The 27706-nt window shown below is 44.2% G+C and overlaps 1 protein-coding gene and 1 long non-coding RNA gene across 2 annotated transcripts; one reads left to right on the plus strand and one right to left on the minus strand.

Moving 5' to 3' along the window:
- On the minus strand, positions 104-18049 carry PPM1K (protein phosphatase, Mg2+/Mn2+ dependent 1K). Its single transcript, XM_021394994.1, has 7 exons — positions 17894-18049; positions 14798-15278; positions 14120-14220; positions 6959-7124; positions 6315-6459; positions 5228-5362; positions 104-4908 (listed from the first exon to the last, which is right to left on the minus strand). The coding sequence occupies exons 2-7, from the start codon at positions 15235-15237 to the stop codon at positions 4777-4779; spliced, it is 1119 nt and encodes a 372-aa protein (XP_021250669.1). The 5' UTR covers positions 15238-15278; positions 17894-18049; the 3' UTR covers positions 104-4776.
- LOC110397338 lies at positions 20449-22640 on the plus strand. The gene is made up of 4 exons (XR_002437712.1): positions 20449-20924; positions 21778-21884; positions 22035-22124; positions 22509-22640. It is a non-coding gene; the product is annotated as an uncharacterized LOC110397338 (long non-coding RNA).

A 27706-nucleotide genomic window follows, 5' to 3' on the forward strand; every position in this document is an offset into this window, starting at 1 on the left:
AGGCAAAGGCCTGGGGCTCACAGGACAGTCAGTCATGGCAGAGCCTGAGAAACAAAGTTCTGGTGGTTGGCAGCATGGTTGGAAAAGAAAAATACATTCAAAGTTGAGAAGCCAATTCTTTATTTAGAGGTCTTTTTTAAGCATTCCAGTACAGCCTTATCTGTCCCCCTGTAGATTTGAATCACAAATTTGAAGACAAACAAATGTTTAAAAAGAAAAAGAAAAGATACTTCAGTAAAGTGAAGTAGTAGATTAATTATGGTCACTGATTACACAAAAAATAAACATTAAACATTGGGAATTATAGACTGTCCTAAGGCAAAGTATGCAATGAATGTACACAATTGCACTTCAGTCTAAAAAGTTATGACACACACCACTGCCCAAGCACTTAACATGCCAGGCAAAGGGGAATCCCCATTGGTACGTCTGCATTGAGAACGGGAGAACAGCAGCTTCAGAACCAGGGAACTGCAGGGGAGCGCTATACCATGTGCTCGGCTTATTGGGTAAGTGACCAGTGGACCTAGAAGAGCCTAGGTGATTCTGTTCCACATAAATTAATATTGAACCAATGTAACTTGTATCTGTTTTCTGCTACTGCTTTAGCTAGAAACCTCCATGCCTTTGAAAACAGAACATGTGCGTGCTGAGACAGAAAAGGTGATCCAGTACCTGATTCCTCCATCAGCAGAAATCCTGCAGTGAGCCCCAGATCTTCACAATTTTCATTTCCCCAAATTGATAAGAAGTGGCAATTTTGCCCATTTCTCACCCCACCCCCATTCTCAACCACAAACCATACTCCACAATTCTTCACCAACCCTGAGCTTTTCAAACCAAAAGAGACTGACGGGTGAGAGACAACACTGGTCCAGGAGGAGTGTCCAGGCAAGGAAATACTTCTTTTGATAAGCTGCTTCCATTTGCCTTGACGGGGCTTTACTCCTCCAACTTCATACTTCACACTAGGGAATCTCAGTGCCATACACCCGTGTGTTGGCAAAGCTCACTCTGCCAGCGTCAGTGTCAAAACAGCCCCATGACTAAAATGCAATTCCTGTGACTTGTCCTAATGCTTCTTCACTAAGAAGTGTTAAATGACAGAAAAACCCATCACCCAGGACGCTGCAGGTTTTTCCTGACTTCTTGGAGAAAAACAAGGCTTGGTGCAGTTAAATCTAAAGGGAGTTGACTGTCTTTTTTGCAAGAAAAGGCAGGGCTGTTGTTCTGGAAGAGAAAGATCCTAGTAACGGAGAGTCTGTGCCAAATGATGTTTCTGACAGGTACTTGGAGTCTGGCAGCGCACAGCAGGAAGGCAGAAATTCACACAAACCAGTGTGAAAGTGATTCTGTTAGCAGCGGAAAGAGGAATGGACAGACTACGGGGCCACTTGGCAAAGCGATCTGCCTTCACTAGTAGCTTGTTTACTTCAGAGCGAGCTGCAGAAAACTGCAGGGAACAGTCAGGGAATAAGAAATGTGTCTTTGTAATCTCCTGTCTATTGCTGTTTAGATAAACCAGCTCGTATCTGTTAAATGAATGTGCTAATTTATTTGTGACATTTATTAGTAGCCGTAAAAAGTACCTGCTGCTTTTCACAAACGGGTAAGCTTTCAGCTTTGATGTGTTCTGGTGGTTCCACAGGCTGCTCTCCATCCAAACTCTTTCTTCCCACTCCCTTTCAGTCTTTATCGTCCAACGTCAGTAGACACATGCCCCTTTGCTGCAGCACATAATTCTGAAATGAGCCCTGCTTTGAGCAGTAGGCTGGATGAGATGACATCACTATGTCTTTTCCAACCAAAAGCTTTTCTGTGATTGTTTAAAGGCAGTAATGGGAACTGCCAATGTATCTTTACCTAACTGCCTTCTATTTTGCAAAGATTTGTCTTATCCCTTCCTTTCTAAAATATATATGCAGCTCTGGATGGGTCCTTCCTCTGAGAGGACAATCAGTCTGCTGGAGGAAATAGAAGCACCCAACTGCTTCCATTCTCTATGAAATTAAGCTACCATAGAATCACTGAATGGCTCAGGTTGGAAGGGACCTCAAGGATCATCAAGTTTTAACCTCCTTGCCACAGGCAGGGTTGCCAACTGCTAGATCCAGTTGCCCAGGGCCCCATCCAAGCTGGCCTGGAACCAGATAGGGATAAAACCAAAAATGCTCCCAAAGTCCAGCTAGTATAAATATTACTTCTTTTTACAGAGTAATCAGTGCTTAGGAGCTACTCGAGCAGCCAGGCCGTTCCTCAGAGCACCTGCAGTGCTATTCATTACCATCCTGCATTTGATACCATGTATTCAGCTTGGCAAGTACCCAGCACAGCTCAAAAAAAATCAATGTGTATTTGTCACAAACGCCCCCAGGGCCCCTGATATCTTCTGTCTGGCTAGCTGGATGGATGGCCAAACAGGAATGAGCAGCATTTGGCACCAAACGGCATTGATGAGGCATGTCCAAATCCCTACTCTGCTGCTCATGCCTGCCTGACACTCGAAACCAAAGCTGACTGTAGCCCTTCTTTGGTCCAGAGTAAGACTGCTGTGTGGTTAACCCTTAGCTAGGACCACACGCTATTTCAGCAGGAGTCAGCTGTGCAGAGTGCAAACGGGTCATAACTACACTGCTGGAGCAGCTCGCTGAGCCTCTGTCAGGCGCTGCCTCTCTGCAAGTGCTCAGGAGAGGATGTGTTCTGCTGCTTTTGCTACAGACAGCTTGTGTAGGGTGAGAATTGCAAATTCTCAATTAAAAGTGCCCTTTTGCCTCAAGTAAGCAAAGTAGAGACCAGGAGTGAACATTTTGATCTCGAGTGAAGACGGAAGTGGGGAAATCTGGGGGAGAGAGTAGGTATTATAACTGTAAACTGGTGACGTGCTCATTAAAACATGCCTGCCTGGGTAACGGCACCAAGCACAATAGAGACTTACAAATATTGAGTCACAAGCTCTTTATGCTTATAAACTGAATATACACAGTATGTACACCATATAAATACACTAAGTGATGGGACACAACCAACGTACTGTCTATACGTAGAGTATTAATGCTGTCAGTACAATGCTGTGCCCTGCAGAGAGCTCCCAAGCCTGCAGCCATAAGAAGAACACGTGGAATGACTGTGCTGTAACCAGGGCCTGGAAGGGGCTAAAAAAAGATGCAGATACTTATGACACACTGGAAAACGAGAATCAGACCCGGCATCGCAGAAATATTTTTCCTTGCTGTAAGGAGATTTAGCGTCAGACAATTTCTTTCACATTTTGTTCTTGTCAGGTGTTTTTTTGTTTGTTTGTTTTTGTTTGTTTTTTACAATTATGCTGTTGGAAACACTCATGGAACAAAATCTAACGTTGCCAACATGGGAAAAGCCTGATTTTTCTCTGCCCATATTTCCTCACTACGGGGCAATCTGGATGCTACAGGAGATGCACGACTGATTTGGAGTGAAGAAGAACTGGGGCTGAAGGAGGTGTGTGAAACAGCTCGCCCTCTGTTGACGTGTCACCAGCAGTTTGTATCACAGCAACACCGAGCTGGCTAAGGGCTCTGGCCTTTTGTGCCTCACTGGACAAAGACTCTCACCAGAAAGGGAAGTGAAATCCTTTTCTTCTAAGCATAAAGCTACCTTTTGGTGACCAACTATTTGATGCCTAGTAGAAACAACACCCAAAACTTAAAAAATTGCCATACGTTATTAAAATATTCTCTTTTTTCTCTAGCTTTCTTGCTTTGGGCATTTAACAGCTGTATTTATGCCAGCAGGAGACCATAACTAACTGAAAAAATAATCTTTGGCCAAGGGCAGGAAAATCCTCATATATGAAGAAATAAACTCTCCTGTCTCACACATCCAAAGAATCTTGAATTGAAAGCTCTTAGAAACAATTTCCTTTTCTTTGGGAAAAGGAAAAAGAAAAAAAAAAAAGATATTCAAATTGATGACTGTGTCTGTAATTCAAAAATGTCCAGCTTTTTTTCCCCTCCTACATGCTTTTGTCAGGCACCAACACACTGAAGGGAGCATGGTGCCAGGGGCTGCTGCATGGTCCACGGAGACTGCAGGGACTTTGGGCCCAATGGGTTCCCATCTGTCCAACAGCACGTGGCTCCTGCTTGCTCTGCCTCTTTGGAGCTAAAGGATCACAGGTAATAGCAGAGAGAGCCTAAAGCCCAGCAAAGCAGTGCTCTATTGGGACGTCATTTGGCTACATGGAATGCCCCTGGAACCAGAACATAACCACAGGCTAACTGCTTCTGTCACCTCCCCCTTGTATTTCACCTGTTTCTCCTGAAACATGGGGGAGTTTTGGGTGGCTGCATGGTAGAGCAAAACAAACCTCCTCTTTGTCTTGCTAAGAACACTGCATTTGTTCCCATGTATTAACATACAAAGAAGATGCTGCATGGCTCAGTCTCCGACTTTCACGGCTGCCAGGTAACTAAGTACTAGGTAATAAGGGCTGGGATGAAACAGATGTGCCATAGCTCAAGCCCGGAGACTCGTCTGTGCAAATGAAATGGTGTGCGGAGCTGCTGGGTCTAGAAACCCAAAGAAACAGCTGCCCCAGTGCTGATCTGAATAAATAAACACAGTAAAATGTGATCAGCTGTAAGCAGCAATTACGCACCAAAGGAGCACTTGCATCTTCCATAACTGGCAACAGAAGAGATGGACAAGACACTGAGTCAACCTATGAACAGATGGATGTGTTCTCTTAGAGCACGTTGTGTCCAGGTTAGTGCAGAAAAAGATAGCTGTGTCAGGTCTTCATGCCCACCTCCCACTGGAGGCAAAACTGCGGCTGAAGGAGAAGTTGATCTCGCCATTTTTATACTTTCCCCACGCTCCAAATGGCACTATGACAACTGTGCTATTATCTTCGGTGCCGTACTGCATTGCCTGAAGGAAGACACAAATTGCCAGCATCACAGTGTTGCTCAGAAAGGGAAACAACTGTCTGACTTCACATGGGAGAGCATGCTCTGAGATTTCCTTGCTTCTTCTCAGCTCCAAAACTGCAGGCTCTTGCATGCTTCAGAGCTTTCCATGGGATATACCACTGTCCAAAACCCCCATTACGAAACTAGTGGTTCCTGCCTATGCTGATGACATACTCAGCAGTTCTGTGGCCCATGAACTAAGCACATTAACTGAAATGATGTCTCTGTGTCCTTGACAAGATGTGGCACTTTGATGCTTCAAGAAACACTAGCATTACCTGCTCAGTAACAACGTGGGCAGCTTCAGCGGGATCGTGGCACTGGTTGATGAAGTTGCAGATCTCCTGACTATTCACCATGAAGTTAATACCATCTGTAGTAAGGACCAGGAAGCTGTCATCTGCGTGATGCAACTGCAATAAAAGGCACAAAGTATGCACAACGGTGAAGAGAGTGCTGCAAGGCAAAACTGCTGCCTTGATTTCTTTTTTTTACCCTTTGTTGCAAAGTACTTTTTTCTGGAAGTGCTGCCTGTTCTGCTTTCTGTATGAGGGCAAACAGTTCTAGGAAGCAGCCCTCTGGATACAGTGAGGCCAAAAGACCAGAGCCATATATTACCCGTGAGGATTTCAAGGAAGACACGTTAGCACTGCAGTCACTTCCTGTTCCCTCAGGCCTCGTGGATGCTGTTTTGTGTTGGACTGGGAACAAATGACTGTAAGTTCCCCAGGCCCTGGGAAATCCACTGGGGGAGAATGTATGAGTTGAGAGGAGGGACTTGGTTTTCTCTTTATGGAAACACGAATGCAGTTGTGCTGAATACCTTATGGGTGGTTGATCTGTTTCCTAGACAATTGTAAAGCTATGGTAAGATGCATGCAACTGCCCTTTCCTTCTCCCTTCCTCCCAAATACGTAACCCTCTACAAATTCTACTGTTCTCGGTGACCTAGCTCTTCCAAATCCCACCTAGTTGTCAGTGGTGGCTTTGTACCAGTATTAACCTGGAAAGCAGGTATCTGACCACAAGCCTCAAACAGAATGACACCTTTGTATTTCTTTAATGCAGTCTTTGTATTTCACATGCAGTCTTTCTTCTGTTATCCTGTGTTATACTGCAATAACAGGGATTTAGAAGTTAACCTGATTGAATTTACTGTCAGGACCAGATTCTCTTCCATCATGTTAGTGTTAATCTGAGATAACTTACGTAGAGCTGATCGTGGGTTATTTCACCTGAAGTAAAAACCAAAGCTTGGTCATGTGGTTCCACCTGAGCAAACTGTGTGGGTATCACCACCTGCTTCAGATAATTTTGTTGCCCCTTAGTCCAATTGCTGTCCCTGTGAACCAGGCTTTCTTTTACCTGAACCCTTTTTGTTTCTGGCTGGGCTATCACACCACTGTTTTTAAGATCCAAATCTCCTATGCTCCGCGTCATTGCAAGTCTACCATTCACATGAGGTTGTCCCAAACTGTTCCAGGTAACGAAGCCACCGCACTTCCTAATCCTGTCCAGAGGCACAAGAGAGAAAGCGAAGATGAGTTACAGACTGAGACTGTTCCCCCTGTCTGCAGCTGCAGCTTCTGCTACTATCTGCTGATGTGAGATGGGGTACCAAGGACCTCAGCTGACAGGCCCTGTTTGAAGGGTTCCGCAAAGGGATAGGGTTCAGAGGGCTGAGTGCTGCCATGGGAACTACAATACATTTCTTCATGTCTTGAATCTCTCTTGGTACTCTTGGATGAGTCTTTGAACCATGTGGTCACAGCTCAGTACCCAGTCCTAGCTCTGCTGGTCTTACTGCCATGACAAGTTTGTGCTCACGTAGGACTTTATAAATCCCCAGTTCTTGAAATGGAAATAAATGACTTAACTGGGGCTGTGCCACTTTTTTCCAGCTTGGACTGTTATGTTCAGCTCTAGCTTTTTACCCAGGTCCAACCTGGCAGCAGCACAGCATGACAGAGGCTGTTCCCCAGAAAACCACAACACGAGCTGACAGGTACCTTTCCTTCTCCTCCTTCCTTTCTGGCGTATGGTCAATGGTGAGTTTCATGGCCTTTCCTTTTCGACATAGGAGGGCACGGCTGTCGCCCACGCTTGCCACAACCAGCTCAATACCATCCCGCAGCAGGGCCACTGTTGCAGTGGTCCCAGAGTTCATCAGAGTTGCTACAAATGTCACATCAGAGAGAGAGGTTTTATCGCTGCCTCAAAGCACAGGACCATTTATAACAGAGCAACAGCGTCAACTGGTTAAAACAAAGACAACTTGTGCTCTACATTACCAGTAGTAACTGCTTTTAAATTTAAACTAAAGCTATAGATATATATATAAAAAAAATAGCAAACAAACATGCATTTAGGACTTGGGCTGGGGAGAGAGAGGGAGAGAGAGGGAGGAAGTGGAGAGTGTCGTTGTTTCTGTGCAACAGCATGGCTCCATGCAAGAGGGCGAGTGGAGTTAAAGTAGGATGAGATACAGTGGCTTCTTATCAGTTTGTAGCAAACAGCTTTTCAGTCCCACTACTTCCTCTCAAGGTGCAGGGTTCTTGTCTTTATTCCTACGCACGTACAGTGAGTGCACTGGTAGCCCACCAGAAGGCTGATGGTTCTCCCGTGAGGCAGTGAAGTGGGCGGCTGAGTAATTGCAATTGGAGCTGCATGTAGTTCAGCAGAAGAAAACCTCCAGATCGCTTCCTGGCTGCAGTCTGCGGGGTTCTCCAGTTGCTGTTGTTATTAATAATCTCCCTCTCATTCCCCTTGGCTTGTCAAGAGACAAAGGGCTCTGCCAGCAAGCGCTGCCTTTTTTTAGAAGGGGACTCTGCTCTCTTACAGCCCTGCAGATTTTTTGGAGGTTGCAGCACTAAGGCAGAGCTGGATTCCGCCTTGCTTTGCACTCCAAATGAGCGCATGTCACCTGGCAGCCGTGCTTGCCTCTGGGCAATCTGCCCTTGTATGCTGGTAGGATCATTTGACATTTGCTGCCTGGAGGGCAAGCTGGAGCCCTAGCTGCCGGCCTCCTCCTCTTACAGGGTAGGGGAGTGATCTGAGCTGACTGTTTTAGGGACCTGGTTGCAGTGACTACTGCAAGCAATCTTGCTCAGGGGAAATAAAACCTGTGCTTAAAAAGGAGAAAAACAAGTCTGTCTGCCTGTTTCAGAAAAGGTGTGCAGATTTATCTGCAGTAAAGGGAATGCCAGAAGAACTGCCCAGCCCTCATTTTTTGCTTGCTTATTGTTTAAAAGGAAGAGCCTACCTTTGAAGCTAGCATCTTTTTCTCCTGCAAAACATGCTGCACTCGTTAGGGAGAGCTGCCTGGAAAGCACTAGCTCCTGCTAACTTCAGCTTTTACAGTAAAAAACCGAGCTGGGAACAACTATTGTCCAGAACTCACAGCCCATGCCAAGTGCCTCTGAAAGGCCCTCTGGAGGCCTCTTGCATACTGAGGTGTTCCATTAACAGGTTTTAAAAGCTAACTTCCAGAGAGAGGTTTGGGACTCACTTAGCAATGAGAATCCCTAGCTATATTCCTGTTTTCACATAAGTAACGACTGAAGGTCTTCCCACCACCACTTCTGCAGTGCTCTGCACTACACACGCTCCTGCCTTCGGCTCTGTGGCCCTGCCCTGGGATGGTGGGAGGGAGTGGAGCGGGCCACACAACGCCCTGATGGGTACATGGAGCCTTGCTGTCAGATGAAAGCAGTGAGTTAATGAAACAAACAAACAAAAAAAACTCACAAACCCCTCTAAACTAAGCTTGTGTTATTATTTAAAACAGGTATTATTACTGCTGCTGTGACTTGGTTAACTGACTTAACCAACAAGTCCACATTGAACGTCCACCATGGTGACACAGGATGCTCCTTGGACTATGTTACAGCTGTGATACAGACTACAAGATTCAAAACTACGTAGATGCCAGTAGCCTCTTGAGTATTCAGGTAAGCACTGACATCTTGTTTCTACTTTAAAGCAAGGACTAGTCAAGTGCAGGTTCATTTTGAGACGTGTTATAAAATAAGATAATAATGAGTAGTGGTTGGATTAGAAATTTTAGTAGAGCCAGTAAAATACCTGTTTTAGCCAACAGCTAAAAGAAGTAAAATGAAGAACCTACTTAAAACTGCCTTTTTTACTTCGCAGAAAATATATTTTATTTAGACATGAAAATTAATGCCACTAATTTCCCATCTCTTCACTTGTTTTGGAACTGTGCTGACAAACACATATGGTTTCAGAATAGGTTGGTCTGTAGTCTACAATTCATGACTGACCGCAAACGTTTGGTCATTTGGGTGAATGTGCATCTTTACAGTGCCAACTCTTAAAGCCAACAGGTATCAGGAAGCAGAGGAAGATACAACACAAAGCTGTGGTAATGGCTATACCAACTTGTGTACTATAAATGTTTGCTTGTTAAATTGCACTCTGAGAAAAACAAATGCCGCTCGTGCTTTCTTCTCTGAAACTGAATCACCATCTGGTAGGGGTGGAAGAACGTGGATCTGGTCAGACTAAAGGGATTATGTGATCTCTCACACAGTTCCAAAACACAGCAGTGACGATGGGATAACATTTCTAATGCTTTACTATGATTGCTGCTAGGTTATTTAATAACACAAAAATATATTGCATCAGCACGTGTACTCATTTTTAAAATTAAAAGAGTTTATCTTGTTTACCTAACAATATCACTATAAAACTAAGATCTTTCAATAGGTTCTTAACACTCACTGGACACTTTTTACTGCAAGTCATCTCAACTAATGTGACAAAGAGGATGTGGGAACCTTCCAGTAGTCCAGGCTAGGAACCGCCGGACTCCTTCACCTGGGACAAAATTAAGCAGATCTCTCTTTCCACTGAAGCCCAGCATATAGTGTCCAGGGCCTCCAGTTCTAGAGCTGCTGACCAGGTACAGTGTCTGCCACAAATAACATGTACACAGAGGCAAATAGGAAATTGACCCAGGGACTTTGTTCAAACAAAATAAACCTGCAACACTGGAGATGAACAGACAAGGGCTGCAAAACAGGGCACGTAGTCATTTCGGGTTTGCCCACAGTGTCTTCTACAGAGGAAGGGCCTGATGAGCTGTGTAATGTCCTATTTGGCCATACTAGAGACTTACATGTGCATCTTTGGCCACAGACAGATTTTTTGGGGGGAGGGGCTGATGGTAAGCATCCAATCAAAAAGTCAACCAAACAAATGTATTGACGCCAGATATGACTGTCTCATATGAGAGTGGCCACCTTACAGAAAATTTTCTGAACGTAATATAGCCCATTTTCCCCAAGGTAGTTTATATATGTAAATATATATGTAAAATAAAAATTGAGAGTTCAAACCCGTGCCAACTAAAATGGGGCCATTTTAAGGAAGACACCGAATGACTCCTTCCGATCCCTGGGCAAACATGCAAAATAAACACCCCTGTCATACTGTAATTAGTGTCTTCTAACTCAATTTGGTAATAATTGAGACCTTTGAATAAAAAGGTGGTCTTTGTGATGTTGATGGCATTATGAAATATGTAAGTAACAATTTCTGCAGCTCTCCCTTTTCCTCAGTGTTGCAGGTTAACATATTCCAAGAAAAAATAATCATGTGTTCAAACAATAACTTAAAAAAATCCAAATACTACTTTTTAAATATAATTATTTTAAAAATACTTTTGCTGTTTGCTCAGCACATTAAGATTCCGGGAGGGCCCTTCAAACACAGACACGTCAGGTAATGCCTGGCTATGTTTTAACAAGGTGGCTATTCCAGAAGTGAGTGGTCAATGTGATTAGAGCTGGGTGCACTGAACATGGAGGCTGATGGAAACACTGTCTGCCTGTTATTTTCCCTGAGTGGTGGATAGTGCCTGCAGTGAACAGAAGCAGCAGCAGTTACCTTGTAGTACCACACTAGGCCAGGGCAGGGTTTCTTTTCCATTTCTTCAGAGCAACGTCCTCATTTCCTCGAGCACGATCCATTGTTTATATTTGTCCTTACTCAAGAAAGCTATTCAGCTTTTACATTTAGGTTTTTACTGCTGGCCCAATATAACAGAAGACTGTCGATCTCTGTTAGTGTTTGACCCTGGATAATGATGTATTTGTTGATTGTGAGCTTCTTTTACTGTATCCTGTGTGTTAATTTAGCAGTGATTTAACAGTGACTGGGTATACCTGAATGTGTGGAAGTGAATGAAAATGAGTTTCTGAAGAGATATCGAACAGCATGTTTCAAGACTCAGGCATATCTCTGACCTCTTAATGATTAGAAATTATTTATGTGGTGGATGGCTTCCCACTGGAAGTTTCTTATGCTTTTGTATGAAACTGTCAGAGGGGATACAGGAACAGCCTCCAGCCCAGTACAGCAGTCCAACAGCACTAGCGAACCTGCACACCAAGCACGGTAGCAGTACTGAAACACATGCATAGACCTTTATTTTTATTGAGAACTCAAATAAGGTATTATTCTATCTGTTTTTTCAACTCTGATTTCAAATGTTTTTCAATTGTAAACTGGCCTAGAAAGGGCAGTGTCCTGTAAGACAAAGCTATGTTCTCCAACAATTCATATTCTAGTCCTGTTAAATTTTTGCCATGGTATGTTCTTTTTTCCCTCTAAATATCACTATAAGCATTGTATTAGCCAAAATTGCATGGATTTTGGTTACAAGGATTTCTTGTAGTCATGTCCTGGCAATTACGTTTCTTCAAGCACCCAGGCATTCATTTTCAAAGCTGCATGTTAGTGAAGTAAAGATCTGGACACCCTGATCATCCACACAATAGTTTACAGAATACAGTGCAAGGAGCCCTGGCAGGGCTGTCTGTGGGAACAAGACTAAGTAAGCTATTTGTCTGCACTTCATCAGCTGGGGCAGGGATTCAAAATGAGGTTGGCCTTGAGCATCCAGCGTATGCCAGATAACCTGTGTTACACTAGTGACCACCATCTTCAAGAAACTTGGACCATCGCATCTAGAATAGCCACAATTACTCAGAATTTTTGCTGGCAAACGGAATCAGTTTGGAATTAGTCTTCTTACAAGGATACATGCAAAACATTGAATTTTACATAACTTTCAAAAGAGCAGCAATGACATAAATATCCACACCAGACAGTCAACTAAGCATTGAACTTTTTTTTGTTTAATCAACAGATATGCAAAAAGTTTGCTTTGTTCAGAAATCTGCACTTGTCCATGCACCCCGTTACTCCACTCTTTCCCTTCTAGCTTTAGTTTCAGCTGGGCAACCAGTCAAGAGCACTGGGCACTTTTAGATCCTGCTGGCTCCTGTGGGAAGAGTATGCGGGCGCTCAGCCTCCCTAAGAAACACTGAGTGCTTTGTAGGACGTGGCCCCTGTGGATGTTAAACGACTGTTTTTCCCTTCTATTTCATTTGTCCTCAAGCTTTTTTAATGCAGAAGGTTTGTTCAGTATCTTGATGACTGTTACATAAATTTGCTGGCATTTGCATTATGTTTCAGTGAGCAGCCCCAATTAGTCAGTTAAATGGTATGATAAAATCCTGCAAGGAATTCCAAAATGCCCAGCTTGCTGTACAACATGTTTGTTAAATATTTTTCTTGTTCAGTTCATTATGTCTCGAGTACAGAATGCTATAATCAGAAACCACGTTCAGAGCAGTATAGCCAGTATGGTTCCCAAAGACCCTTCTCAAGGAAACGCTCTGAAATTTGAACATGAGCAAAATAAAGAGCTCTCTGAGTAACAAATGGACTGGGCAGGGTGCAAATATAACAAATCACAGAAAATAAAAGGTCCTGATCTAGGGAAACACATAAGCCTGTAGGTGTTTGGTTGTTTTTCTTGTTTTTCTTTTTTCTTTCTTTCTTTCTTTCTTTTTTTTTTTATCTGGGCTTAAAAGGAGACTGTTGGATCCAAAGCTCATCTGCTCTACTGATATCCTTCTCATTAGCTCAGTTAAAACTGACTTCACAGGTCAAAAATGACTTTGCTTTTTTTACCCCATTATTATTCTTTTTAAACAACAGAAGTGGTTTTCAGTATCTAGAAATAAAATAGGTTATAATGGAAAAATGAGCTTTACAGATTTAATTCCTCCTTTATAAGGGCTGCGTTTCAGAGCCTGAGACATTTTCTTTTCTGATATGTTAGCTCTTACCAGGTAAGAGGAAAACTGTACATCCCTCACAGTGCTGCAACAGTCAGGCTGCTTGTCCAGCCAGGAAACACTTTAGTCTAGGTAGGTTTGGTTAGCACTTTAAGAGCAGGAAACCTCTCCATTACTAGATTGTTTTCCCTGATTGCTTAAGGGAAGTAAAAGCAGCCCCAAGGACACAGTGTAACTTCACTCCCTAAAGGTCCTGTTGCATTGCCAGTATCTGCAGCAGCACTGGGACAGGTTGTTTGGGTTTGGTTTTCTTTTTATTTATTTAAACACTAGGCGAACTAACTCCTCTATCTCCTTCCCAAATTACTCCCTATAAGCTCCAGCTGCTGTGACTGGAATTTCAGATGTGCATAGTTGTCAGCAGCTTATGGGCTCTATATGTATATACAAGAACTTGGTTAACAGCCAGGACTAAGGAAATCTAAAGGGGCCGGTGCCAGCTTTACCACAGCAAACCTTGTTTTCCTCTTGACTGTTGTTTTCCCATTCATACTCAGCTGCTCTGGTGATTCTCTGTGCAGAAGCGGTACCATTTGTATTACTTCTGGCTTATATTCCTCCTTAGCTGCAGCAGCCAAGTAAGAAAGGGGAACTTTGGACAGTGTTCCTTTCCACTCAAGGAATAGCAACTTTTCAGAAAGAAAACAAAAAAAAAAACAACCCAAAGAAGACAGTGTTTCTCACACAGGAAAATTATGCTCTTTGCCAATTTAAATCACTCCTTGCTGACTTGACAAACGCCTTTCTTGACAGAATGATGTTAAGATAAATTCGGTGTGGATTATGCTAAAACTCAGACTAATAACTCCCCCTCGACTTTTTAATAGTTTTTTTCACTTTTAGGAAAGCAAAGCATAATTATTTAGTTTGCAGTAAGTGATTAGAGCAAAAAGCTATATTAAGTAAAACAGTTTTCAGAAAGTCTTAGTACAAAACTGCCGAGCAAATAACCAAACCCTTTTCCCCATACCCCTAAGAGTAGAATTTTTTTTTACCTACCATCAGCAGACAGCTGAGCATGCCTTTCATATGCTTTGTTTATTTCTAGAAAAGCATCGTTCAAAACTTTTTCTAAGTTCTCCTCCTGAGCAGCAAATTCTCTGGAAACAAACAAGGAAAAAAAAACAGATTTCTTACCAGGAAGTATTCACCTTAATCAATCTCTTTCATAGACTTATTTCCTCCCTGCATGCATTGAATACCGTTAGATTACAGTACAAAGGTAATACTGCTTTATTAACGACTTGCACCGAAAGCCCAAACCTCTAATTCTGCAAACAGATAAAGTGCCTCTTCCAACACTCAGGCATGGAACAGACAGCTACAGGGGAGTGTCAGCAAGCTACTGAGTCTGTGACCACACAACCCCCATTTGACAACAGGCAATTCACACGCTCTGTATTCCCAGCCCTCTCCTGGTGGGTACAATCACACTTTCTTTTCTTGTCTTTCCTGGCTTGCTCCCTGCTCAGGGAACACACAGAGAAGTACACCATGCCACGTCTTCTGTAATGCGAATTATTCCTTTGCCGTGTTCCTGCTGTCCCTGTTGGGCTAGATGGCTATATAACCGGGGACAATTAGCAGCAACATATGGCCCACAGATTCCCTTTTGGTCGTAAGGAAGGAAGCCCTACTGTAAGTCATTTACCATGCGTTCACACGATGCACACTTACTTGATATATTTTTCCATGTTCTTAGCGCAGAAGTCTGCTGCTGCTGCCCCGCCGTGTCCATCGTATACCGCAAAGTACAGGACATCCTCTGTCAGCTGAGCGTAATCAAAGCGGTCTTCATTTTCCTTCCGCTTCCCAATATGGCTGGCGCAGCCCACTTTGCTCAGGCTGACTTTTGGAATCGGCTTCCCATACTTTATGCTAGGTGGGAGGAGAATAGGTTCATCAATGCGATTGTCCCAGATGCCAAAGGTGTCCCACGTGGCGGGCCGCCCGCTGCCGTCCGGATCGAAGCGGGATGCCCGGCGCTCGGAGGTGGAAATGTAGCACTCGGCTGCCGGACGCTTCTCGTCTTGCAAGAGGCGGGATGTCAGCAGGGCTCTCCTTCGAACTTGATAACCTCCGTTTCTTACCAAATGGATTAAAGCAGCTGTTGACATAACTTGTCTTCGCAGAGAAAGAGATGCAGCAGCTGGAATGTCTTCAAGAACAAAGAGAAAACTGATCAAGAATCAGCCCAGGAAGGGGGACTATCAGTTACATCATTCAGGAAACAGTTTCACAGTCAGAGCCCGCTAATCCTGCATAGCACAGCACTGCCTAGAAGAGGCTACAGAGCCTCTGAATGACTCATCGAGAAACAATCCTGCACAGACCAGCCCACAGTTACAGTTCTGATGAGGAGTGCTGCAGATAAATCAAGGCAAGGCATCTCCATCGTGATATCCCATATCTTCAGAGGTGGCAGGGGTTGAGATGGAGCTAACAAGAGTGATAATGACTTTGTTCCATCTCATCAAAACTAGGAAAATGTGGAAATATGAGGTCAGGCTGTTGAATGGGTTTATGAGTTTATGTTTTTATACAGCTCAAGCAATTGCTATAACATATGTGCTGTGGAGGGTGGGAAAAAATATACATGCTTTGATTTTAAAGAGCTGAAATCCTGCACAGGAGATGTGATATTCAGTTCTGTCCCATTTCATTAGGACTTGAATAATACTTCTCAAAACAGAACTGGAAAGGGAATTATGATTTTTCTTTTTTTTTAAGGCTAAGAGCAGCCACTAATTCCGTCTGTAGATATGCACAATTGCTTACTTGAACTTCACAAAATACCATCCATGCAGCTTTTAGCTATTCTGTCTGGCTTTCTTTACTACTTAATCCTGAAATCCCTGAGCTATCACAGGAAGCAAGATCTTCCACTGACTTTTCAGATGTCTTTTCCAGCTCAGATGCATTAAACACGGCAGTTGGCTCAGCACAGATAGATAGAATTCACTGATCCATGTAGCAAGCTGAAAAATGCAGAGTGATTTGCTTAGTTATACGCAGAGTAACAGCCCAAATGATGAAACTCAAAAGAGCCGGGGTGCATTTGGTAGTAAGCCCATGTTGTTGCACCAGACAGATTTGACCTAGACCTTCAGATCGCTGTAACTAACCATGCTAAGAGTTAAGTGAGGGATTGCTCTTGTTATTGCTAAATGTTTGCTTATATTGGAGAGTTGCCAAGAGCAAAACTATGCACGAAAAATATTCCGTACCATAATAAAGGCATTAAAACTACATAGGATGGCAGAAGTGTCTGACATAATCTAGCAGCAAAGAGTGAGCAATATGCATACCCTAGAGATGCATAATTCTGGGCTGGAACACCTTTCCGATGTGTTTTCCAGCTTCTGATCACAATTGTATCTGCAGTTTTGAAATATGGTTTTACACTAATTTCTTTAAATCACGGCCCAAAACTGGGTGTTTGCAAAAACATTCATAAAGGTAACTTGGTGAGCAGGTGCTTTATTAGAAAATGGCTGTGACACGAGCTTTCTGGAGGCGTACAGTAAGCTTGCACAGCTCAAAGCATGTTGCTTTGGATGGTCTTGGTTTATCTTTAATGTAGTATCTCAGGTGAGGAAAGATTTCTTTATTTAGCATTTACAGAGGAACAGTCAATGCCAAACACACTGGGAATCAATACTGTTGCACTGGATGAATTTGGCCTAGACACCATGTGAATGGAACTGGCCCATTTCCACGATGAGTGATTTTCCATTTTACTCCTGGGTGTCTGCAACATCTCACCCTTATTGCACTATACTCGCAGGTAGTTAATAACTGATTTTCTTCCTTGAGATTTTCTTTTTGTTTCCTGTTGCCCTTGACTTACACCAACAGCATGTTCACTTCCTCCTGCCAAGCACAGCTCAACAAAACTGAAAGCCTGCCAGTTCGTGAAACCCGCACTTCTGTCAGCTCGAGAAGTGAGCAAGAAACGTTAGCTATATTTAGAGCTTGCAGGATCCACAGCCTGAAGCGGAAGATACATCCAGAGCTAATTAATGTGTTTGTTTCCATCAAATTCATCTCCTAAAAGCCCCTTTTCCGCCAGTAAGGTTTGGTGGGCATGGTGGGGATGGGCTGACTGCTGGACTAGGTGGTCTTAGAGGTCTTTTCCAGCCGTCATGATTCTATGATTCTAGAACCCTGACGGTGGTTGGGCTCTTCAGCTGTCTCTGCAAGTGAGGAACACGAAACCAGGCTGTGGCCGCTGCGATGTAAATAGTTGTGCTTTTGGCTAGGGACAGCTTGTTCTTTCCTAACCGATATGCCTGCAGACACTGAGAAAAGCCAATCGGGGAAAAACAGGCTGGCGGTGCTGCAGCCAAAAGGAGACGGCTGTGGGGGGAAATTCGCTGCGAGGGGCTCCATCGGATCCTGTATATCTTCTGAGTATTTAACCTAAAGGAATGGTTTGCATACATAGACGAGGAAACGCAGTGTTTAGCGTTAATGATTAAGCCGCAGACCAAGCTGTAGGGTGACCCTCTTTGCAGCGAGGCTTCCTCACGGCAGATGGAAATGTTCCATACCGAGAGGAGGAAAGAGCAAAAGCTCACCGTGCCCCGGAGGGCGCACGGCTGCTGCCCCGCAGCGCACAAGGCACGCGGAGCATCCAGCACAGCGCTATGGCTGCAGGAGGATATACCGCGGCCGCCCCGCCCGCTGCACGCGTTAGGGCCGCGGCCAGCGGAACGGAGGCGATGGCCGAACCCGACAACCCCCTCCCGCTGTGCCGCGGAGAGGTCTTACCTCCTCCTCCTCTGTCTCTTCCTGCCTTGCCCGGGAAGCCGGCGGTGAGCGGCGGCACCACCCCAGAGCCCTGCGGCCGCTGCTCCCGCCCGCCCCGCCTCTCTCCTCCGCGGAGCCGCCGGGCCAATGCGGCGCTGGGGGCCGTCCCGGCGCGGCCCAGCCCCTCGCGGGCCCCAATGGCGGCGGCGGTGGCGGCCGAGCCCCCCCCGCCGCCCTCACCCCGCCCTGAGGGAGCGGCCCGGGCGCGGGGTGGGGAGGAGAGCGGCTTCGGCTGCGGAACGCCGCGGTGCGTTCACGCTGGCTTTTCCTCGTCGTTGGCTCGGGTGCCGAATCCCGGCATTCCAAGAAGCATGGAACGACGGGTGGTTTCCATTTCCCTCGGACAGCCTCGCAGCGGAACCAGTATTTAGGCAAAACCTGTCTAGGTTTGGCTGTCAGGCTCTTGAACACCCAGCCTTCAGCCGGTTCAGGGGCCTTAATCTTCCAATTAATATTTATTCATAGAATCATAGAATCACAGAATGGTTGGGCGGACGGGCCCTCCAAGCCAGCCAGCCCCAACCCCCGGCATGGGTTGCTTGTCCCCAGCAGATCAGGCTGCCCAGGGCTCCATCTTTCGCTCATCCTGAAACTTTAAACGGCTTTTGATTATTCAAGCAGTTTATTTGGAAACAGAAGTAGATTTTTGCTGTGCTTTTTGTGCTCTTAGTGAAGGATCTTAAGTACAGAACAAAGCAAGTTAGGACAGAATGTTCCTAGTGGCTCACATAGTGTTAGCAACTCTCCATTTATAGCGTGTGAGTGATGCAATCTGAATTTGCCCTTGAACTGGAATCATTGTGAAGCACTGCACGTTACAAGTTGCAATACTTGAAAACATTCAGTGTTATGCTGCGCGTGGCTCAGCTGTGCAGCACGAGGCATGCGAGCTGAAATAATGCTTTGGTTGAGCACAGTGCCCTGCGGTCCCACAGCTGGCAGTGAGGAGCAGGCTGGCTGCTGCCAGGCCTTCTTGCTGACACACCGCTTGCTCCTGGCAGAACATAGGAGCCGCGATGGGTGGAGGAGCTGGCACTGCTCACTACTGGCAGTGTGCTCTCCACAGCTGTGAGGAGCAGGGTTTCCCCTTTCTTGTGCACCCACATGCTCCAGCCCAAGGAGAGAAGAAATGACTGTGACTTGGGATTGCTTTTTAGAGTTATCGGATACAGCTCTTAACTGACAACAGCACTTATTTCTCTCTTGTTCTTTTCTGTGTTACCTTGGGTATCGCCTCCTATTGAATATTCAGGATCAGCAGGGATACAGAGCCATGAACAGTGTTATTGCTGGAGAATCATTTGCAGACTCGTTAACGTAAAGAAGCACCACTTCAACACTCCTCCAAAGCTTTACAACTATTTACTTGTTCGAGTTTGGATTGCTTTTCCTGTTTGCTATGGACATCTGGGATTTAAGGCTCAGCACAGAGCCGTCCTTTGCTCTGCCCTGGTTCACCAGATGTCTGGCTTTCTGCATGTGGTGCGCAATGCCGGGTCCTACCAATAGATGACTAAACAAAATGAAATCAGGGTGTTGCTTTGAGAGACTGGCAGCTTCTTTGGCTTTTGTGCCTGATCTAAAATTGGAGCAGCTATTCAGTAGAGGAGAAGAGGGAATGCAAGTGCCCATATCTCCCAGAATCCGTGCTGTTGGTCTGAAATGGCTCATGTGTTGAACTTCAGAGCTGGGCTGCAGTGATCTTGTGTGGCTTGGAAAACAGAGTGGTGAAGTGAGGTAGTCTGTGAGCATCCTTATGGAATTTAGAGCATTCTGACAGTGTATGTCCATAGGTAAGCCTCCTATCAGGATTGGTAGGAACAGCTTCTTGCTAGCCCATACTTTACTTTCCGTAAATCCCAAGATAAAGGCTGTTCTAGCACTTGCGGGGAATAAGAGTGCGTTTTTTGACAGTAGTTACTGTTTGCCCTTGTCATGGTTTTAGCTTCAATTCCCATTACATTGTATTATCCTGTATTATATTGTGTTATTTTGCATTCTGATATCTTATTTAGTAAATTAGTTTGTTTCTCCTCAGATCGTTGCTGCTGTTTTGTTTTCAGGTCCATCTCCCTACCCTTTTTCCCTTTTCCCTTTCCCGGGGCGTGGTTCCGTGGGTCCCCCACCCCATTAGTCATGGAACCAGGCCGAACCTGCCCGTAAACCGTTGACAGCCCTCAGTATTCATGTTTTTTAAAGTAGACCTGTGCAGAAATCAGTTCATGTGTTACCCAGTCGCTACTGTGCCTAATAGGAAACTTTATTTCCTACTGATGCTGTTTTCATCTTTGCTTAGTTGTTAATGCAAACAAAGCCTAGTGTTATGGGAAGGCTACTGCTACATCTTAAGAGCAAATAGGAAGAAAGGAAATGACAGGCATGGAGCATTATAAATCCATGCCTCTCCCGTGAGACAAAACCTGATAAAATATTAAAGTCAGAATATGTGCTTGCAAAAAAAAAAAAAAAAAAAATTAAAAAATCACCAAATCCAAATGCAAAATCAGGTCTTATATAACCATTTGTAACAGATTATTTCATTAAATTGTCCTCCCATCGGCTTACAGAGTTTGATCTAAAGCACAGTGAAACTTCTAAGCACCCTCATGTCGACCCACCATAGACAGCATTGGGTCTAAAGAAAAATGGATCTGTTAAGGAACACTTTTGGCACTGAATGAAAGCTTCAGCAGTGTGCAATCTTTGTTAGTCAGAAACTGTTTCTGTGCAATCTTTGCCTACTGTGCCGTTTACCTTCTGTATGAGCCCATTAAAGTAACTGGGAATCTGGGGTGCAGAATTGTTGCTGTGATTCTGCCCTTGTAGACTGTGTGCTGCTAATATCTTCTGCTGTTTGTGGTTGTTTTACAACTCAGTTTAGTGCGTGAACCGGATACTAATCCCTGGGGGCAGCGTGGATAGTAGGGATGAGAAGCTGGATGCACAAAGAAGAACAGTGCTGAGAACAGCCAGAACCGAGTTTGCTACTGAGGTATGGGGAATTTATGAAGAACTGCACTTCTTTTTATGGAGATGTGTGTTTTGCCGGTTCAGTTGCACTGATAAACTCTTTTTCTAAGATATCAGAAGTATGTGGTATAAATTAAATCTCCTTCAGTGAGGCAATGCAGACCTGTGGCTGAGCCCTTTCTTTACTTCCTAGTCATGGCTTTATCTGTTTCTTGTCTGCAAAGTGGGGGCTGACGGGAGCAGACATAAAGTTGATCTCGTCTTAATGGGAAAAATACAGAAAAAGTCTGAAAAAAAACACTGACAGAAGATGTCTGATAACATGGGGCCCTGGCTTTGGAACCAGAAGCATCCTTGAGATGTGCAACTGGTATGCAGCAGGGTACCTAAGAATTCCAAGTAGTGATGTCCTATGAAACTTGTAATATATCAAGGACTTGCTTTCTACTCAGAATGGGACCTCTCTCTGAGGCCTCCCTGTGCGTGGAATTTTTAATGACATCTCCAAGACAAGACGGGACCCTTGCCTGGCTGACTCCCAGCTTGCTGACACAAGTCACCTTAGGAATTAGTCTGTCCGTTGTTGATTGGCCCCACTCTTGGGACTGGCTTGGTGAACGCTGTACCATTACTTCCCTGACATACAGGCATATACATATCTAGGTAATCATATTTGTTGATTTATTAATGGTAATTTTCAGTATGATACTGAAACATACATGCCTTGTTTCTATTGAAATACGTTTGCCTTCTAGCAGTACCTTGTAGTAACTTGTTATAGTACTGCTGTTTAACTTTATTTGCTTACAGTAACTTGTAGTAATCTGCAACAAAAGAATTAAAGAATAAAACCTCTGCATCATTCTGTATTACAGAATCCTACTAGCCCACCATGAAGCCTTATGGCAGCGTGAAGGAGCTTTTTTTGCTGCTATTTTACAAGAACAGAAGACATGCCTCTGAGATGTTACAGTAGTACTAAGTAAGTAAGTACTAAGTAACAATGTTTGTTCACGGGCAAATAAATTCCCAAAAATGTACTAAAACCAGATGTATTTGCTAATGGCTAGGCCAAGTCACCAAGTCTCCTTCAAGCAGTTACATTTTTATGGAAATGTTTTGTCATTTTCAGCAATGAACGTTCAACCTCAGGTCCAAATTCCCTACTGATGCAAGAGCGGCTCTGCTGAAATCATCAGAACTCCACCCCCTTATCTCACCAGTAAGTTAATCCTGTTTCTGCCTTTTCACTTAATTTCTTCAGCACTAGCAAACTAAAGGTATTATCAGCTTTTGAAGGAAAAATGCTGTTTAGTTTTCGTAACAACAGAGTACTCAGAGATCAAAGAGAGAAGTTTATTTTAGCTTTGTTCAAGGGCTGGTGGGAGTGTGATGGTTACACTGTGACGTGTCACACTGTGCTTATGTAGCTTCTGTATATTCATCTGAGTGGGATTAAAGACCTAGAATAATACCGTTTCAATATTTTCAAGGCAAAGTGGCTTGTAATTCAATTGTGAGGAAAGCTGGACATATGACAGCAAAATACTGATGAAAACCAAAATGAAGAACGTCTTATTAGCTTTGGGCTCCCCTGTGCCGACAGGTGACAGAGCTTGCCCGATTCTGCACCTGCCCAATGGGAACGCTAATTGCAAGGTCAGCACATCCAGATCCGTTCTGCAGCCTACCGTGTTTAAAATCTGGACAGCCCATGCTGGGGTGCATTCCTGGCTGAAGACCAAATGCGAGAGGCAGTGAAACCTTGTGAAACAGAAGTCCTCCCTCATGGATCCGCATGAGCCCGAGCACCTCGGTTTTCTGCTCGCGTTGCGCGCCGCTGAGCCACCTCTGCTCTCACCTTCCCCGCGGGCCACATCTCCCAGTCGCTCCTGTGGATTACGGGAGTGCCGCGGCCCGGAAGCGGAAGGAAAGGCAGCGTTGTCACACGGGGCAGGATGGCGGAGCGCCGCGCCGCGCGGGATGCAGGGAGCGGTAGTCCCCGGGCAACGCGAGTGTCCGTCGGCCATGTTGTGCGGCGGTGCGCGCAGGGAAGGGACATTTTTCAGGGCACGGCCGTCACTTTTAGGGGCAGGCGGCGAAAAACAGTCTTTCCTATAGCCACGGCTACTATGGCAGAGCCGGGACGAGCGGATTTATCTGTATTTTTAGCGGCTTTCCGAGGGGCGGTCCGTTCGGAGCCCTGAGGGCCCGCTCCTGCCGCCCGCTGACGGAAAGGCGGTACTGCAGCTGCTGGAGGCGGGCGTGCGCGGTGGCTCTCCCGGCCTCGCCTGGGGCCCCGCGTGGGCACGGTGCGTCTCGCCGCAGCTCTTGCGCTGCCGTCTGTGCAGCGTGCTCCAGTAGGTTCTGTAGAGCTGCACTTCCTGCAGGGGGAGCGGGGCATGGGAGCGACTCGCAGCCGTGTCAGAGAAGAGCCAGCCCCAGCTGAAAAGGCTTATTTTGTCAGTACAGCAGGAGTCAGAAACAGGGATAAATGGCATGGAAGGGATGTAGACGTTCCACCGTTGGATGGATGGCTGCTCAAATTTGTGTCACACAGAGCTTAAACAGATCTTTCTCTTCCTAACAGGCAGGGGATGTGCTCTTTGAGATATCTTTGAGTGAAGTGAGATTCTCCATAACATCTAAGCTGCGGATCCTGCTGCTGCTGAAGCCTGCAGGTAAATGAGAACTAAAGAGAGAGACAAAAAAATGTGACCAATGCAAGATCATATTGCAAAACCTATTTGTAAATGTAGAGTTGTTGGGTAAGTTCATTTCTGGGTGTTTTGTATAGGAAAAAAAATGCCTACCAGATGCTTATAAGAATGTGAAACTTGTTTGCACGATGGGAGGATTGAGGAATCATGTAAAGCAGAGTAAAGCCAGTGCAAAGGGGATTTGAACCCAGTGAGATATGAGTGGATAATTTCAAATTAGCAGACTTTGGAATCACTTAGTGCTAACAAGAAAGGACGCTTTGAAGAAAAGTGTTTGAGCAAAATGAAATGTGAATTATATACTGGGGTCATGGAGAGCTCACGGAGTTCCTGGAGTCCTCCAGCTCCTTCCAGAACTTCAGAGTTTGAGCTCCATGTCAGTCCAGTGTTTCTTTCTCAGGCACTGTACGGGGGACGCTCCCAGCACTATTAGTCTTACAGAGGGCAAAAGAAACTCATTGCCCAGCTCTTTCTCTTCATCCTACCTCTTCAATCTTGCTCCATCCATACATGAAATACATTTGAGATATTCTGACAAAAAATATATTTAATTTTTTTTTTTATGACCTAGACGTTTTGTTCTATGCTGGCTTGCAGCTTTCTTAAGGGATTTACTAAGAGGTTCTACCTAAGAAATGGTGATTTCGCTATCAATTGCATTCACATATATTTCAAAAGTCAGCAGTTTGAAGTTTTTTTGAGCCAGTTTTTAGAACCACCTAGACTATGGGGTTATGAATAAGTCTGAAATGTGGGTGATGAGATACACAGGCAAAAAACTTTGCTCTTGAACACAAAGTAGGTAGCCAGATTGTATTGCCCAGAAAATACCATATTCTTCTAGATGGCCCACTGGATGCCTATAAAAGATGCTTGTTCAAACCTTCTCTTTGGTAGGAATGGTAATGATGGGATCTAAGTTTTCCTGGAGGTGTGCTTTCCTTTCTTACCTACTGGGTTCAGCTGCATATTTCAAGCGGTATAAACTTCACACAGTTGACATTTTCTGGCACAACTGAAATTACTTTATTAAACAAGCTTTACTCCTTTCAATTACTCTTTTGCCTACAGTGCCGGTTTTATATGTGTTCACTAGATGCTGATTAATTTAGAACCCATGCCCCTCTGAAAAACACTTCCCCTAAAATGTCTATTTTTTTAAAGTCTTCTTTTTAATTCATATTCATGAGATGGAGCCCTTTGGCTTGTATATTAATATTCATGTGGTAAACCTCATAGCTAAAGAAGATTAAATTTGGATCTGTTAATAAAGAAGTATAACAACTAAAGTAAATTCTTCAAAGATGCCATTATTCTCCCTAAGAGTGAGTATTGCTGTATGTATTTTGATGCTGAGCAAGAGGACAATATCAAATGAGTAAACGCTGTCATTTAGACCATCGTATCCACAGGAGAGGTTTGAGCATGTGCACGGAGATTCTCCTTTTGGAAAGATATCTGGTTTACTGGCACTTTGGGTGTTTTGTGGCATTGTCAAAGAAAGAAGGACTTAGCTATGAGTACCATTAAGTAAATGTGTGTGGATGAGATTATGCTGCTGGATAAAACACTGAGCATATCAACAGCTGGAGGCTATTTAAATTAATTGATCAAATGGTTACCTTGTAACCACATTTGCCTTTCTTTTTTTTGCCACATAGTACTTTGTGTCAAATCAGATATCCAGAAACAAATAGTAGGTGCTTCCATCCCCTTAAGTACTTAGGTTATGAAAATTCTCTATAATAAGATGACATTATATTTTGCATGGAAGATCCAGTCTCAGTCAGGGAGCGTGCTTTTGCGCCAATTCTATCTTCATTAAATTAGTGACTTTAGGCTTTACAGCCAAGATGCATTTACATTGCTGACACGTGCCAAGGTTTAAAGCTCTCCATCAGCTTTTAATTTTTTGGAAGAATAATGATAGTCCCGACAGCAGCCTTGGCAGCCCTGGTTTGAAGGGGACTCCTTGCTGCTGCTGTTCTAGCACAAACCTGTGGTGAGGTGAGATGGGCTTTGTGCTGGAGGGGGTTGGGGGCACTCACATTCATTCTAGGTGCTGCATGGACAAGGGGTCTGTGGCACATGGCTGGCAGTGCAGGCAATAACTTTGCTGTGCATTTCTAGCTAGAGCCAAAATAAGCTATTCTTCTGAACTTTTGTGCACTACTATAAATGACATTGTTATTGTCATTACTGCTATTTCTTTGCTTTCTTTACAGAGTACATATATATATATATATATATATATATACATATATATATATATATATGTAGTACTGCTATACAGTACCAAACATGCTGTAATGAGTTTGTTTGTGCTTGGACAATGACAGTGCATGGAGATTTAGGGGAGAGGGAGAGAGACTCATTGTTTTAAGTGCTTTTCCACTCTGTAGTGCTATAGTACCGCGTTTTCTCAGTACTTTGCACGACCAGCATACATTGTTAGGGTTGGCTAAACTCCTCCCGAGAAAACTTTTCCATAAAAATCAGATGGAGGTAGGCAACCAACCAGGCTAAATTCAGCAATACAACCTGTCAAAGTTGTAAGCTTATCAATTTGGGATGATAAGTCAGAAATCTGAGGCAATCTTTGCAGGCTTTTGCTCTATTCCTAGAGGAACACCAAAGTCAGACAAGAAATAATTACTGCATTAAAATATCCTTCAAAAGACCAAAGTGACATTTAAAGTCACTCAAGTTGCTCTTATATTTTGTCTTTCTGCTATTTCCCCTGACTCGTTAACAAATGATGAAATTAATGAAAGGTCATGACTGTAATTTCTGTTTCCATATATGCATATGGAATCTTTGGCTTACCTATAAAGCAGCTACTAAGTACCACTATCATTAGCAGCAGAGAATATATTCACATACAGGAAACATTTGGGGAGAAGCTGAGAGGCCACATTCAGCCAGTTGCCCCCTTTAATCCATCGTTGCCTTCCCACTGCCTTGGCAGTCTGCCTGCTGCTCACTTCTCTCATTTTTGTGCTCCCAGATCAAAAAGCGTTCATCATAGACGTGCTTGGACTTCGTGTCACAATCCAACCATTTTTCTTCATTCTTCCTCCATGTCCTTGTGTCCGCCTCTGAGAAGAAAACACCAACGTAGTAGTTTCATTGATACTTTGTAGCTTTTAGTGGCTAATTCACATTTGTTCAATGTCTTTCAATTAGTGTCACTGATTTCTACTCAGTTTTTGGTCCTGCATCAATGTACAGGGCCTCTATAAAAGGGCATGCGATAACCTGTCTCAATGGCTTGAATTCATCTCATGGAATTCAACAGAAGATCATAAAATTCTACAAGATGGTGCAAAACTTTCTGCCAGGTGATTATTCTGTAGGAAATGTCTTTTGTCCAATTTCCATGTGAATAGATTACATTTTATAGTGCGCTAATGAATTAAACCTTCTTAAGCTTCTCCCTGAAACACCATCCATCACACTTGGCTTTTTTGTTGGTCTATAGACAGCTTTTTCATCTGGTACACCGAAGGCAGGTAAGGGGAGAGATAGTTTAGTAATATCAAAATTGATATCTTTCTGTCTCTTCTGTTTCTTTCCTCCTCTTCCCTTTCTGCCTGTGTGGAATACGGTGACCTGAAAATGCCTTCTCAATACCCAACATCTTGCAATGGAATGAGGTTTTTGAAGTTGCTCAGCTTTGCGAAAGGATGGAGAGCCATAGCTCCACTGCCATCAAAATAGTATGTTCTCTGGTCATTCACAACGTCCTTTGTGGTGTGAGCCCTTCTGCCAACAGTGCTTTTCTGCAGTAAAATGAGGAACACTATCAAATTCAGAGCAGGACTGACCAGAATTGCCAAGGGAACGAGAACTGAACGCAGCTATAAAGGATGCCATTCATCCCCAGAAGGCCACTAGGTGGCAGCTTGGCTTGCTGCTCTTATTTTTCTGCTAGATAATAGCGGATGTTTGTATGATACACAAACTGTATACCCTCAGAAACTGGGAAGTTGCTTAAAAAAATGCATGCTCTCCACCTAGAGCAATAACACAGCAAATCTCTATGTGTATACCTGTGTCCAAAAGCAAACCTCTGTTATTCTGT

The sequence above is a fragment of the Numida meleagris genome, chromosome 4 (genome assembly GCF_002078875.1).
Source record: "Numida meleagris isolate 19003 breed g44 Domestic line chromosome 4, NumMel1.0, whole genome shotgun sequence".
Taxonomy (NCBI): Eukaryota; Metazoa; Chordata; class Aves; order Galliformes; family Numididae; genus Numida; species Numida meleagris.